A 13,916-nucleotide genomic window follows, 5' to 3' on the forward strand; every position below is an offset into this window, starting at 1 on the left:
GCCCATTTTGGAACGGGGAGGCTCCTGAGCCGCATTCTCCCTGCCCCCACCCTGTTTGCAGAGACAAAGTCCTCTGCCACCTCTCCAGGCTAGGCTGCTCAGGGGCGAGTGACCTGGAGCCACCCTCCAGGCCTGTGATGTCTTGGCTGCTCAAGTCCCCAAGAGCAGAGGGTGTGGCGGGCCAAGCTTTTCCTAAGCTGCTCGGCGCCCCCTGCTGGCAGCCGCGCTAGGCAACTGGAGAAAACCGAGGCCTCCCAGATGGTTTTTTCCCCATGTGTATTTTTTGTTTTTTAAGTTTTTTTTTCTGTAAAATGTCCCGGTTCTTCCATAACTTATAAACATGATTTCTATGGAGGGGTGGAAGGGAAAGTGACGGGCGGCCGGGTGCTTCTCTGCTGCCCTCGGGAGGACAGGGACATCACTGTCTTTCCTCCCTGAGCTTGTCCGGCCGCCTCTGCCTGGGCGCTCACAGTCAAGTGCCCTTCAGATTCCAGAACTCCCTCCGGGACCCTAGGCCCCCTGGAGACTGTCCCTTGGCGCTGGGTTTCCTCGGGCGTGGGGAGGGTCCCTTCCTTCCCGCTGCCCCGACCCCAGGAGGGAGGGAGAGGAGGGGGAGGGCGGGCGGCCCAGCGGTGTCTGCAGAGGAAGGGCAGGCGTGCTCAGCCAATGGTCAGGCCAAAGCCACACAGGAACTTATTCTTGCGGTGGTTCAGGAAGGCGCAGAGGGACAGTGTCAGGGGCAGGGGTGGCAGCTTCTTCTCCAGTGTGGCACCCACGATCCAGTTACTGTTCACAGAACCTGTGGGAGGACAGAGACTGGGTGGGTTGATGTGCCCGGTCACCTCTAGGGTGGTCACACTGGACACTGAGCTAGTACATGCTGTCACAGGTCAGGCAGCTGCTTGGGCCCGCTCCTCTCCCGCTCTGGGAATGGCTGCTTCTGTGCACACAGGGCTCGTGGTGCTGGGACCCAGCTACCCCAGGTAAAGGATAGAATGACAGGCTAGAGGCAGCACGCAGCTGGCCCAACTAAGGGGACACTGCTCGGGTCACAACCAAGGCAGTCCAAACCATCCCTCCACAGTGAACTGTGGCCACCCTAAGCCTCAGTGTCACCCAGGTCTGACATGAGCAGGTCCTGAACTCCCCAGCAGCGTAGGCTAGTTTTATACAAGCTGGCCGTTTTTCCGAGACAGGCTTTCTCTGGGTAGCCTGGCTATTCTAGCACTCACTGCCCAGGGGACAGAGACAGAAGCGTCTCCCTAAGAGGGACGCAGGCGCCAGGCTGTGGTGGCCCACTGTTGGGGGATGCTCTGATGTATTTTGATGCCAATTACTGCTTGCTGTCTGTGACCCACCTTTTGCTTAATAAAAAGCCATCCCACCTGGGCAGGGCAGGAGATAGGTGGGGCTTAGAGAGAGGGGAACCCTGGGAAGAAGGAGGACTGCCACCAAGAGAAAGGAAAAGGAGAAAGACCTAAAGTGAAGAGAGAAAGGCCGCCATGGGTTAGCTGGAAGAGAAGCACATGGCCCGTGGCGTGGATGGAGAATCCGGCCCAGATGAAGAACATGAGCAAGTATTTGGGATTATGGACGGGAGGGGGCTTGATAGAAGTTACTGGAAGCAGATGGCATGGGATTGAGGCAGGGATCCCATGCCTGCCCCACTATGGGAGGTAGTTTAGAGGATTGATATCTGCCCTGCACCAGGCTAACTAAGGCTATCTTAAAATATAACAAGTGTCTGTGTCTTGATTGATGGCTAGCCAGGCCTACAGGTCATACATGTAAAATTTAAAAACAATAAGCGGCACCCAACATGGGGCAGCAGGTACCCACACTCTGTCATAGCTCACAGAGAGCGTCCATGGGCCAGCACAAAGATGGCTGCATACACGTGGCCAGTTGGAGAGGTGGACTAAGAGACTGACAGTCTTCTAAACTAGCCTGAGGAATGCAGTTAAATGCCTAAAAAATAATAAAATAAAAACTACTATGGTCCCTTTACAAGGCCTCATAGCAGGAGGCTCCCGGATCATTTTTGGCTTTTTGGTGGTTATGAATTTGTATGCAGTGAGCGTAGTCATGGTCACACTTCTTACCTTCTCTAAAAAAGTTCAGGGAGAAAGGCAGAGAGCAGAGAAATGTGAGACTAAGTTACTAACAACTAGAAAGGAAGGAGGAACTGAGCTCTTCTCCATAAAGTTAAAGCAGCTGGAATTCTGAGCTCCTTAGCTGCAAGGTGTTTGTCAGGACTTTCTGGAAAAGGCTCACCAAAGCGAGATAATAGTAACTAAATTCTGAGGAATGATGGACAGAATTTCACTAACTAAAGCCTAAATGGGCACAAATGACCCAAGGCTTAGACTTTTCTGGTTTCCTTGTTTGATTTTTTGCTGAAATTTCTAAAAATTGTTGACCGAATTAAGATAAAATAGTTTTAAATAGGACGGTGGTGGCACCACTCCTTAATCCCAACACAATAGAGACAAAAGCCAGGAGGGACTCCCGAGTTCCAACCTGGCCTCCACAGGCTTGACCAGCTACTGATAAGTTGTTTACAAGAGACTGCTTAGGATTTAAAGTGACATTTTTTGGTATGTTCCTTTTAAACAATAGATTATATATACTTACTAATCTAAAGGATAAATACGCATCAATCTGAGGTTTCTGTTTTTTAAAAAAGTAATAAAAATGCTATGTTTTGTTGGTCAAGGTAAAGACATAGGTTGAACGGGGAGACAGACGTGAAGCTACAAGGCTCCCTCGCAGAGAAGGGGTGAGGTGAAACCACCCACAACAAATGTAAACAGTCAGGTCCAAGAAACCTACGGCCTAAGAAATATATTCTGTTGGCCAAGATAAGGACCAAGAAAGGTTAAAAAGAGAAACGAAAATACAAGCTGCCTACGTAGGTACAAGATACCTACTATATACTAAATCCTAAAATAAAATGAAAATCTGTTTATTTAAAACTTAATTCCTTTTTCTTCTGCTCAGGGCAACCGGCTTGTTTCTAAAACAAGAAGAAGCAGGTTGCAGCCTAGCTTATATGCCTTTAATGCCAGCACTTGGGAGGCAGAGACAGGCAGATTTCTGTGAGTTCGAGGCCACCCTGGTCTACAAAGAGTCCAGGACAGCCAGGGCTGATACAAAGAAACTCTGTCTCAAACAAAACAAAACTACAGAACAAAGGGCTGCAGGCAAGCCTGTAGGGCAACTTCTTAATTAGTGACTGACAGGAGGCCCCAGCTCCCTGTGGGTGGTGATGGGGCCACCCTGGGGCTGATCGGGTACAAACAAGCAGCTGAGGAAGCCATGAGGAGCTTCTGCCTCAGCCGCGCATTCCGGGTCCTGCCCCAGCTTCTCCCAGTGGTTGGCGTCTGATCTGAGAGTTATATGCCAAAATAAACTCTTTCGTCCCCAAAATGTTTACGGCCATGGTGTTTCATCACAGCATAACCCTAAGTAAGTCAAGAGTGAGTGGGGGAGGGCCAGGGACAGGCAAGTGCAGAGAGCTAGCGAAATGGGAGACAGGGTTTAAAGTGTGACACCCCCTGCCCCGCCCCTCACCAATGTGCCAGGGTAGGAGCGCCACTGTTTGACTAAGTCTCCCTGACGAATTTGGAGGTGCTCCCCCTTTCATCTTCCCCCCCTCTCACCACACAGGCAGCTGAAGCACCTCTGGTCTGTTTTCTAGGAGGGAAACTGAGGCTTTCCTTACCTTTGAAGAGGAAGTTGGCCTTGGGCAGGTCCAGCTGGTACCCAAAGGAGGCACTGGTGTCCTGCATCCTGGTGCTGGCCTCAAACTCCACGCCCACTTGCAGCTGGGGGGGGGGGGGGGGAAGCAGGTACTCGTGAGCTGCCCATTAGGGCTCCTGGGCCCACTGACAGCACCAGCAAACCCAGCCTGGGACTCGGAACTAGGCACTCCCTCTGGCTCACCTGGTCACTGGCTTTGTGGTAGTATGTTGCATGCATGCCTGCCTGGCCCAGCGTTACTGTCGCCAACCAGTTGTTCACTAGGAGAGCAGAGGTGGGTGAGGGCTGGGTAGCAAGGGATGTGGGCATCTGGATACCCGGAGCCTTACTGTTCAGACCCCAGCCGCCCTCAGTGTCCCCCTGGCTCACGTGTGTATTTCCCAGCTAGAGAGATGACAGTGCCCTCTTCTCCAGGCCGCCGGTGGTAGACAAGCTCTCCCCCCAGGGCCAGGCAGGGCGTGATGCTCTGGAGGTAGTGGGCCACGAGGATTCCTGCAGAAGGAGAGGGCGGTCAGACTCCTGGGCCTGGCTTTACTTCCCCAGTGGCTCCTCCTCACTAAACCTCCTCATAACACTTAATGCCTCTTTATTCACCCTGCCTCTCCTGACCCCCCAAGAGGCACGAGCACACCGGGCAGGTGAACTGCTTTGAGTTCGAGGCCAGCCTGTTCTACAAAAAACGAGTCCAGGACAGCCAAGGCTACACAAAAGAAACTGTCTCGGGGCTGGAGAGATGGCTCAGAGGTTAAGAGCACTAGCTGCTCTTCCAGAGGTCCTGAGTTCAATTCCCAGCTCTACATGGTGGCTCACACCCGTCTATAATGTGATCTGATGCCCTCAGATGTACACAAAGAGCACTGTATACATAATAATAAATAAATATTAAAAAAAAGAAACCATCTCAACTCCTCCCCTCTGCACATGACTGGCAAGGGAGGGAGCAGAGGCTGGGTTCAACAGCTCTCGCCCAGCCAGAACAAGGCTCTGAATTCCACCCCTAGAATGGGGAGGGGGAGAAGGGGGCAAACAGGATCCCTAAACTAGCAGAGAAGGTGTCTTCCCACAGAAGAGGAGTAAGTTCTAGGCCAGCTAGGGGTACAGGGTGATGCCATGTCTTGAAAAACAAGACTTTCCAGAGTAGCATCTAGCAGAACTACACATACAGACTGGCTTGTGTGAGGTGAGGCCCAGGGTTCCCAGCTGGGTCTGATGCATCTACAGACAGCAACTTCAAGGCAGAAGGCCCTTACCTCGTCCCGACCCCGTATAGTCCCCGACTGCTGACAATGGGGACTAAGCCACCCCTACAGGTGCCTCTAACTTTGGGTCACCACTGTCTTCCTGAGCCACTCTCTAGCCACGGCCTCCTCTCACCCTCACACAGTGCAGCCCTCTCACAGCCTCAGAGCACATACAGGGGATCTCGCCGGAGCACGAACCGAGAACCTGTTATTGCTCTCCAGTGCCCTGGGACTACCAAGCTCCTCGAATAAAAAAGAGCTGGCCATCAAAGCTTGTCCTCTACTCCCTAGCTGGACAGGTACAGAAAGGTCACCTGCACTGAAGCCACCACCATGGGATGCTCCGTCTACCTGCCATACCAGCCCTCTCCTACCTAATGGGCTGAACTGCAAGTCTGAGCACATGGCCCCTGCTCCTTCCCTATAGATAGCTAGGTTACAGGTGCCACCATAGGCTGGCTTCAGCTTTATTCTGGTTCATTGTTGTTTAGATCTATGTGTCATGGGTGTTTTGTGACATGTGCCTGGTGCCCATAGAGGCCAAAGGCTGTGGTACGGCCTGGAACTGGAGTTACAGGTAACACAGGGTCCCACGCCAGCTGTGCCTATCACACCAACACAGGAGACAGGTGGAAGAAAGATGGATCTCTGTGAGTTTAAGGACAGCGTGGTCTACGTACTTTGTTCCAGGAGAGCCAGGAACTATACAAAGGCACCCTGTTTCAATATACAAATAACAATCTTGCTGTACAGCTCTGGCTAGCCTCAAACTTGGGATCCTCTGTCTTGGCCTCCCAAGTGGCTAGGATTATAGAAATGTGGCATTGCACTCTGCTCAAGACCTCACCCCCACACACACCCCATCAGTCATTGTGCAAGCATGTATCAGTGCTTGTGCAAGTGCAGGTATGTGCAGAGGTCACGCTGTCCTCACCTTGTTCTTTCGCTGTTATTGTTGTTTTGACTCTGTGTAATTAGGATGGCCCAGGCCTTGCAGGGGCTCTCCTGCCTCAGCGGCCCGAGTGCTAGGATTGCCAGTGTGAGCCACCAAGCTCAGCTGGGCTGGGACAATTCTCTCCAACCCAAGATGTTATGGCATCCCCTCACTAAGGACCCCGGACTTGGGGTGTGCCCTGCCACCTGCTTTGGTTAGCTGACTGCTGAGGTCTGAATGCAGGGCTGTGTGCATGCTAGGCAAGTACTCGGGTTGGCAGGCAGGCTCCCCCAGCAGCCCTAGCATTCTGACTTTATCCCAGGGTGCTGAGGAGGCCTTACCTACCACGCTTGTCTGCACTGGTCTCCATTACAGGACAGGAGTTTTGACTACAGCAGCATCTCCCACTCTCTGCGATGTGGGAAGTTGCTTCTGCTGGTGCGTGGAGGGCCTGCCTATGGGTAACCATCTCCCACCCAGGTACAGGCCAACGTCATGTCCCGAGGCTGAGAACTCAGAAGCACTTAAGTAATTTTGGGGACACAGCTCAGTGGTGGAAAGACTGCTTGGCATGTATACTGAGGCTTTGGTTTTCATCTTTAGCAAACAGATTACCGAGTAACATGAAGCCTGACACTTCACAAGTGACAACAAAGCACGTTCTTCAAGCAAATGAATGAACCCAAGTGGCTTTAAGGGACTAAACCATCCAAACTCAAAGGGCAGGGGTAGTTAGAGCCATTGTAAGCACAGGCCTCAGGCAGGCTGACAGCTTTCTAAACGTTTTTTTGGGTTTTAAGACAGGGTTTCTTGGTGTAGCCCTGGCTATCCTGGAACTCACTTTGTAGACCAGGCTGGCCACCTGCCTCTGCCTCCTGAGTGCTGGCATAAAGGCGTGCAGCACTATGCCTGGTTTGCTGACAGTCACCATGCAGATGTGCGGGCAGGCCTCCTGCAGGGTAGGTGTCCCAGCAGACCTTCCCATCCCTGACATGCCAGGAACACCTAATTATAAAACAAAACAAAAAAACCCAAGGCCACCCTTCCTCTTTTCCTGGTATTTTGGAGAAGATGTGTAGGTCACTCCAGGAAAGGTTAGGCCCTTGTTGGAAGCCATCACAGCTGGGCCAGCTAGATAGCGCAGAAGGGACAAGAGCCTGTTGTGTGAGCCCAGGAGCTGACTAGCATCCCTGGTACCCAGGGTGGAAGGAGAACCTCCACGCACACCCACAGCATGAACTGACATACTTCACTATAACGATAAACCACTCAGGAGGCAGAGGCAGGCGGATCTCTGTGAGTTCGAGGCCAGCCTGGTCTACAAAGTGAGTCCAGGACAGCCAAGGCTACACAGAGAAACCCTGTCTCAAAAAAAAAAAAAAAAAAAAAAAAAAAAAAAAAAAAAAGTCTCGGGGATCTTAGCATTTGCACCCCAGCTGGTGGTGATGCTTGAAGAGGCTCAGGCTTGGGTTGCTTAAGGAAATGTCACCAGGGGCAGACTTTGAAGTTCCAAGGACTCATGCCATTTCCAGTGCTCTCTCTCTGCTTCCTGCTTTGCTGTCAGGCCTGCCACTTGCTGTCACATCTCACTGCCATGACAAACTCCCCCCCCCTCCCAGGGTTTCGCTATGCTATCTTGGCTGCCCTGGATTGTCTTTGTAGACCAGGCTGGCCTCAAACTCACAGCGATCCACCTGCCTCTGCCTCTGGAGTGCTGGGATTAAAGGCGAGCGCCTCCACGCCGACTCATGACAAACTCTCATCCCTCGGCTCTCTAAGCCCAAAGACTTCAAGGCCTCCTTCTGTAGGCTGCATCGTCACGTGTTTTATCACACTGACAGAGGGACAGCCAGCAGAGCGCAGGCAGTCCTCCCGAGTGTCCGAGTACTAGGCCTGTGTCACTATACCCAATTCTTCTGTTTCTTCATTTCACTATGCAGGCCGGGGAGGGAGCCACTGCCTCTCCCTCCCTAGCGCCAGGCTTCAGGGTACCTTCCAGCTGCCCAGAACCACGGCTCCATCGTCAGGAGCATTGGCGGTTCTCAGAAGATCAGGTTCCACCAGCACCCACAAACTCCAGCCTCAAGGGACTGGACACCTTCTCCTGGGCTCTGAGGGCGGTGGGCACACTTCAAGCACACAGACACATAAATACCAAACACACCAAATAAAGGTAAAATAGCAAGCACGTATCCCTACCCGCCAGGGTGCCAACCTTCATCTTTGACCCTCTCCAGTAGAACTGGGATTAAAGGTGTGGCGGCACCTGGCTTTTTGTTTTGCTTTTGTTGTTTTCGAAACAGGGTTTCTCTGTGTAGCCTTGGCTGTCCTGGACTCACACTGTAGACCAGGCTGGCCTCGAACTCAGTGATCGTCTGCCTCTGCCTCCCGAGTGCTGGGATTAAAGATGTACGCCACCACGCCCAGCTTGGTTTGCTTCCCTCCCTCCCTCCCTCCTTCTCTCTCTGCTGAGAGGGATTCATAGCTCAGCCTGCCAAAAACTCAAGCTGCCTCAGCCTTTTGAGTGCTGGGATCACAAGGTAGTGTCACTACCCAAGGATCTCAAGTCACTCCTGAGGGAAGCATGGGAGGTCCAAAGAGCTGAAGCCATGTGCCTTGTGGAGAAAGGGGACCTGGATCGAGACTTTTTGACCACCCGTGAGACCCCCACCTCTTACCTGAACCCACCAAGACATCTGGGTTGCCCAGGGTGACAGCAGCTGTGAAGTCTGAGCCCCGATACTCCCCATCCACCTGCCAGTTCACAAACTTCGACTGCTGGGTCTGTGGGACAGGGGCAGTGTGAGAGGCATGGAGCGGGGTCACCTGGGAGGGTGACAGGCCATACCCATGCATCACTCACCTGGATGGCCATCTTGGACCTGAGACCTGGGCTCAGCTGGTGGATGATCTGTGCATTGAGGCTGCCACTGTTGTCCATGTCACCCACCAGCACTGGGAAAGCCTGTGAGACAGAAGGTGGCTTAGAGGTCAGAGGTCGTGCGTGAAGACTGCGAGCAGCGTGGGGCATGGCGGTGCACACCTTTAACCCCAGCACTTGGGAGGCAGAGGCAGGTGAGTTGCTTTGAGTCAGAAGCCAGCCTGGTCTACAAAGTGAGTCCAGGACAGCCAAGGCTACGCAGAGAAAGCCTGTTGCAAAAAACTAAATGCAAATAGCAAGTCTAAACAAGGGCAGATCCTGAGCATCACACTGGCATCCCCGTCACCATGATGGCCTCAGTGCTTAGACCATGCCCACTTGGGTCACCACTTCAATGACACTTCTGCCCCTGGAGCTACTGGGTTGTAAACCCCACAGCCAGCCAGGCAGTCTGGCTATAGATGAGCTGCTTCTCTTTCTGAGAGGCAGTCCAGGCTGGCCTCGAACTCACAGCGATCCTCCTGCCTCTGCCTCCTGAGTGCTGGGATTAAAGGCGTGTGCCACCACCGCCTGGTTAACTAAGGTTTCTATTGCTGGGATAAACATGAGGACCAGAAGCTAAGGTGTCCTTCAGCATACAGCTCACTGCAGTCCATTACTGAGGGAAGCCAGAGCAGGAAGGTGATGCAAGACTGTGGAGGCAGGAGCTGAGGCCACAGAAGGGTGCTTCTCACTGCGCTGCTTAGCCTTTCTCAGAGCACCCAGGACCACCAGCCCAGGGGCAGCACCGCCCACAGCAAGCTGGGCCCTCCTACATCCATCAGCAGACAGACAGGGCGGCTCCTCTCCCCAGGTGACTGCACTAACTCAGTCAGCACTCTGGCTATGTCGCTGAGGATGCCGTGGCCTTCTGAGTGCTGGATCACAGGTCTGGGCCCCAGCCTGCCCTTTGTTTGTTTACATATGGAAGTAGCTCTTGCTTGTGGCCCAGGGCTCCTCATCCTTCCAGCACAGGTTTCCCAAGCACTAGGATGCGCGTGCAGGAGACTCAGCTGGCTTTGGGAAGCTCTGGCTCCTGACGACATGTGACCGCTACGGAGTCTTCCGCTCCTGCGCCATGTTTCCCTGCTACCACAGCACACTTCCTCTCCAGCCATGACACCTTTTGCGTCCCACACCTGAGGACTTCACAAGCTACGGCACAGTCCAGCTCCACCTCCTGGAACTACCAGCTCCACCCAAGGGCCAACGGGACAGGTCAGCAGCAGGGTAAAGGCCCCTGTCACCGACCCCCAGGGCAACACCAAGTGGAAGCAACAAAATGGCTCTTGCCAGATGTCCTTCGCCGTGCACAGTACCCCCTCCCCAACCAAACAGACGCAGTTTGAGGTGCAGCTCAGGCCTTTTCTGCCCTGTAACACTAGGGCACCGTGACAGATGGGCACGGCCAAGCAGGCGACCTTGCTACTCTAACGCAGCTCCAGGAGGCCTTTGTTCCTTGCTGATCTGCAAGACTGGAAAGATTGAAAAAAAAGACCAGGCATGGTGGCATACATCTTTAATGCCAGCCCTTGGGAGCCAGGCAGGAGGGCGAGAAGCTCTCTGAGCTGGATCCAGCCCAGCTGACACAGGGAGCTGCAGATAGGTAAGGCACTTGCAAGTAGAATTCAAGTCGAAACCCCCAGCACTTGTGTAAGCACCGGGCACGGCTGCACACGCCCGCCGCGGGCACACTGTAGGGACTGTGGGCTCCGTGAGCGCGCGCTGGCCAGCCCGTCTAACCTAAACGGCGAGCTTCCAGGTCAGATGCCCTGCTCTGCCCTTTCCAAGGCACCTGCATGCACGGGTAATCCGCACACACAGAAGTGCACTCCGGCTACGTGCTAGGGACGCAGCCCAGCCAGGAGAGCGCTTGTCTAGCACGCCCAGGTTCGATTCCCAGCACCAGGCGAACCCGAGCACTATGACGGATGTGTGAAATGTCAGCACTTGGGGAGGTAAAGGCAGGAGGATTGATGGTTTAAGATCATCCTCAGCCACAGCTCAAGCCCACTCGGGGGCCACATGAAACCCTGTCTCCAGATACAAAACCCACACAAGTGACATAAGCAGACAGCTAACTCAGTACCTCCTCAGCCCTCCAGCCCCCACCCAACTCCACACCCCATGCCCGTCCCCTGCTAGGGCAGCTGAGGACCACGCCTGAGGCACCTACCTGACCCTCTTTCTCCCTTGTCAAATCTCTCTGTGGCTCTCTAGCGCCCCCTAGAGAACATCCAAGCATACAGTTTGACACTCGGGCCCCTATACCTGACATCAGCATCCAGGTCATCACTAGGTGGTCCCCTCACCCCCTAAACCCATTGCCACCAGCACCACCCAGCCCAGGACCAGACAAAGCCCAGTATGTTAGGAACACTGCTACAGGAAGGCATCCCCCGTGTCCTAACACCTCCACCACCCTCGGCTCCTCACTTTCTCCCCGAGCCTGTCACTGGGCTACCTGTTTCCTTAATGGAGGAGTCGATGCTAGAGTGACTACAGGAAGCTTACCTCTGTGGGACTCAGCTGCTTCGTCCCCACGTATGTGACCCCGAAGTGGTAGTTGGACTCCCCAATCGTGCCAAGGGCTACTGTGTGGGTCACCTGCAAGAAGACAAGAGCTGCGGGGTCTGGGCAGGGCTTGTGTGTCCACTTTGAGAATGCAGACACAAGAGCTTTGGGGCTGGCTAGGGATGAAAACTAGCAGTGTGGGCTGGAGAGTGCACGTCAGGTGGCAGGGCCATACTTAGCATCAGTGTCCAGGGTTCTACCCTAGGGGAGAAAACAAAACACTAGGACTGACTGATGAGATTAGAGGTTACTGGTGAGAAAAGTGGGGCTCGGGGGGCTACAAGCTCGCCATCACACTCCTGATCACAGGGGCAAGAGGCACCTTTGAATTTAGGTTCCTACACCCAAATCTCCCACGCCCCTTGAGAAGTCAACCTGAAATGTACAAGATATATCACTAGTTTTCCTTCTTTATTTTTATTTTAAAGATTTATTTTATGTCTATGAGTACGCTGTCTTCATGCACACCAGGCGAGGGCCTTGGATCCTATTGCAGGTGGTTGTGAGTCACCGTGTGGGTGCTGGGATTTGAACTCAGGATCTCTGGAAGAACAGCCAGTGCTCTTAACCTCTGAGCCATTTCTCCAGCCTTTGCCTTTCATGTTTTGATCCAGGCTGGTCTGGGACATAGACTCTGCCTGCCTCAGCCCCTGCCAGTGCTGGGATTAGAGTGTCCTGAATCCTGTTAGCAGGCCTTTAACGGCATCTATGTATAAGATGCATACAGGGGTATGGCTTTCATGACCTCTAGAGGGTCAAGGTGCCTGAAAGACTCACCTGGAAGCGATTGCTCAGTCCTTTGTTGACTGTAAGTTTGACACCCTCCATCTGAACAGGAAACAGCTCTGCAGAAGAAAGATGCTGTCACACCCCAAATTCCCTCCTTTCCTCCCACCCCAAGCTGTCTCCGGGGACCCACACTTCACACACACACACACACAAAAACCCCACCACTGGTGGAAAACTCCACCTAGTGGACGGGGCTAGGCCCTCTGCTGGTTTCTAAGACCCAGTGCAGTCACCTGTACCCAGGAAACTCACTCTCTTGCCAAATTTCTCATCCCTACAGTGGGGGGGGGGGGTGTTCCTCACCACATATATCTCAGTATCAAGAGTAAGAATGTACCCCGTATGTTCAAACTGATCCTAGGCCAGGTTCTGTACTCCTTGGGTTTGCAGCCCTCACGGGAACATTGGGGGACACCTCCTGACACCGTGACCTTGGGCACACTAAGGACTCCGGCGGGGTTGGTGCCGGGGTTCTCAGTGCCCCAAGACCCCTCTCTCCTGCTGTGGCGCTCTTCCCCGGGGAGTTCCCGATGTGATGAGCCCCAAGTCCAAGGTCCCGTTCCCCCCCACCCCCGCCCCCCGCCGCCGTCCCATCCCATCCTCAACGCCTAACGTTCGGTCCAATGATGGCAACGATGCGCGCCAATCCTGCCGGCGGCGGGGTGTGGGGGTGTGTGGGGTGTGTGTGTGGGGTGTGTGTGTTAGGGGGGGTGTCCTTCCCCCGTCGGGCGATCCCGGCCCGGCGCCCCTCACCCTTGCACTTCCGGTGGCACTCCTCGAACGTGCCCGGGTTGGGCAGGCAGCCGCAGCCCCCATCGTCCGAGGCCCCCGCGGCGCCGCCGCTGACCGCAGCCCCGGGGGTCCGTTCCGAACCCCGGCCCGCGCCGGACCCGGTGCCCAGGCCGCCCCCGAGCGGCGGCGGCAGCGTGAAGCCGGGCGGCGAAGGCGGCGGCGGCGGCAGCCCCACGAGGGACGGCGTGGGTGGCGGCGGGGGCCCCGCGGGCGGAGAGCTAGCGGCCAACACGTTCCCCATGGTGGACCTGCGAGGGGGAAAGGTCAGAGGGCAGAGGTCAGGGGCCGCGCGCGCCAACCCCCCCCTCCCCCTCCCCACCCCGGATACGACCTCGAGCCACTTCCCACCCAACTCGCACTCGGATCTCACTGGCGGCGGCGGCGGCGCCTGTTCCCGGCCTGGGCTCCGCTCCCTGCCCCGTGCGCTACGCGCAACCGAACCCGCTGCTGCCGCCGCCGCCGCCGCCGCCGCGGTCTCCCCGCCCCACGGAGCCCAATTGGTTCAGTGTCCTCCGGGATCCTCCCACCGCCGCAGAGGCCGGGCGTCCTATTGGATCTTCGGCAGGAAGTTCCGCCCATCTCGGTGAAACCCCCATTTCTATTGGTTCTCAGCCGGGCGGAGGGTGCAAGCCTCCTCGCCTTTTCTATTGGCTCGTACGTCCCGTGCCTATTGGTTCGCGACGCCGCGGGTCTCGGCGCTAGCTCGCCATTTGTCGGCGCCGCGGGCATGGGAACGCCCACTTACTCATTGCCTCGCCCTCCTCCTGGAGGAAGCGGAGCCCCGCCTCAGCAGACGCCGTGGCCATTGGTGGGATTAGGCTCACCTCGCGTTTGGATTGGCTGCCTTATGCCTAAGGGGCGGGGCCGTCCGAGGTGACTTTTTTTTTTTTTGAACGCTCGTGCC

The 13,916-nt window shown here is 55.0% G+C and overlaps 1 protein-coding gene and 1 long non-coding RNA gene across 5 annotated transcripts in view; one reads left to right on the forward strand and one right to left on the reverse strand.

Moving 5' to 3' along the window:
* The window catches only part of LOC311591622, a 306,130-nt gene that overhangs the window by 195,956 nt on the left and 96,258 nt on the right, over positions 1-13,916 (forward strand). The window lies entirely within an intron of this gene.
* TOMM40 (translocase of outer mitochondrial membrane 40) lies at positions 260-13,497 on the reverse strand. 4 transcript variants are annotated; one of them, XM_084771418.1, is made up of 10 exons: positions 13,383-13,497; positions 12,974-13,260; positions 12,209-12,276; positions 11,372-11,464; positions 8,801-8,902; positions 8,616-8,721; positions 4,132-4,254; positions 3,946-4,022; positions 3,725-3,827; positions 260-799 (listed from the first exon to the last, which is right to left on the reverse strand). In XM_084771418.1, exons 2-10 carry the CDS (start codon positions 13,251-13,253, stop codon positions 660-662), a joined length of 1,092 nt encoding a protein of 363 aa, XP_084627544.1. In that variant the 5' UTR covers positions 13,254-13,260; positions 13,383-13,497; the 3' UTR covers positions 260-659. The 4 variants fall into 4 exon arrangements, with proteins under 4 accessions (XP_084627544.1, XP_084627546.1, XP_084627545.1 ...); XM_084771420.1 differs by having other exon boundaries at positions 13,361-13,475; XM_084771419.1 differs by having other exon boundaries at positions 13,344-13,475.

Source organism: Acomys minous (genome assembly GCF_964271855.1).
Source record: "Acomys minous genome assembly, chromosome: 20".
In the NCBI taxonomy this organism is placed as follows: Eukaryota; Metazoa; Chordata; class Mammalia; order Rodentia; family Muridae; genus Acomys; species Acomys minous.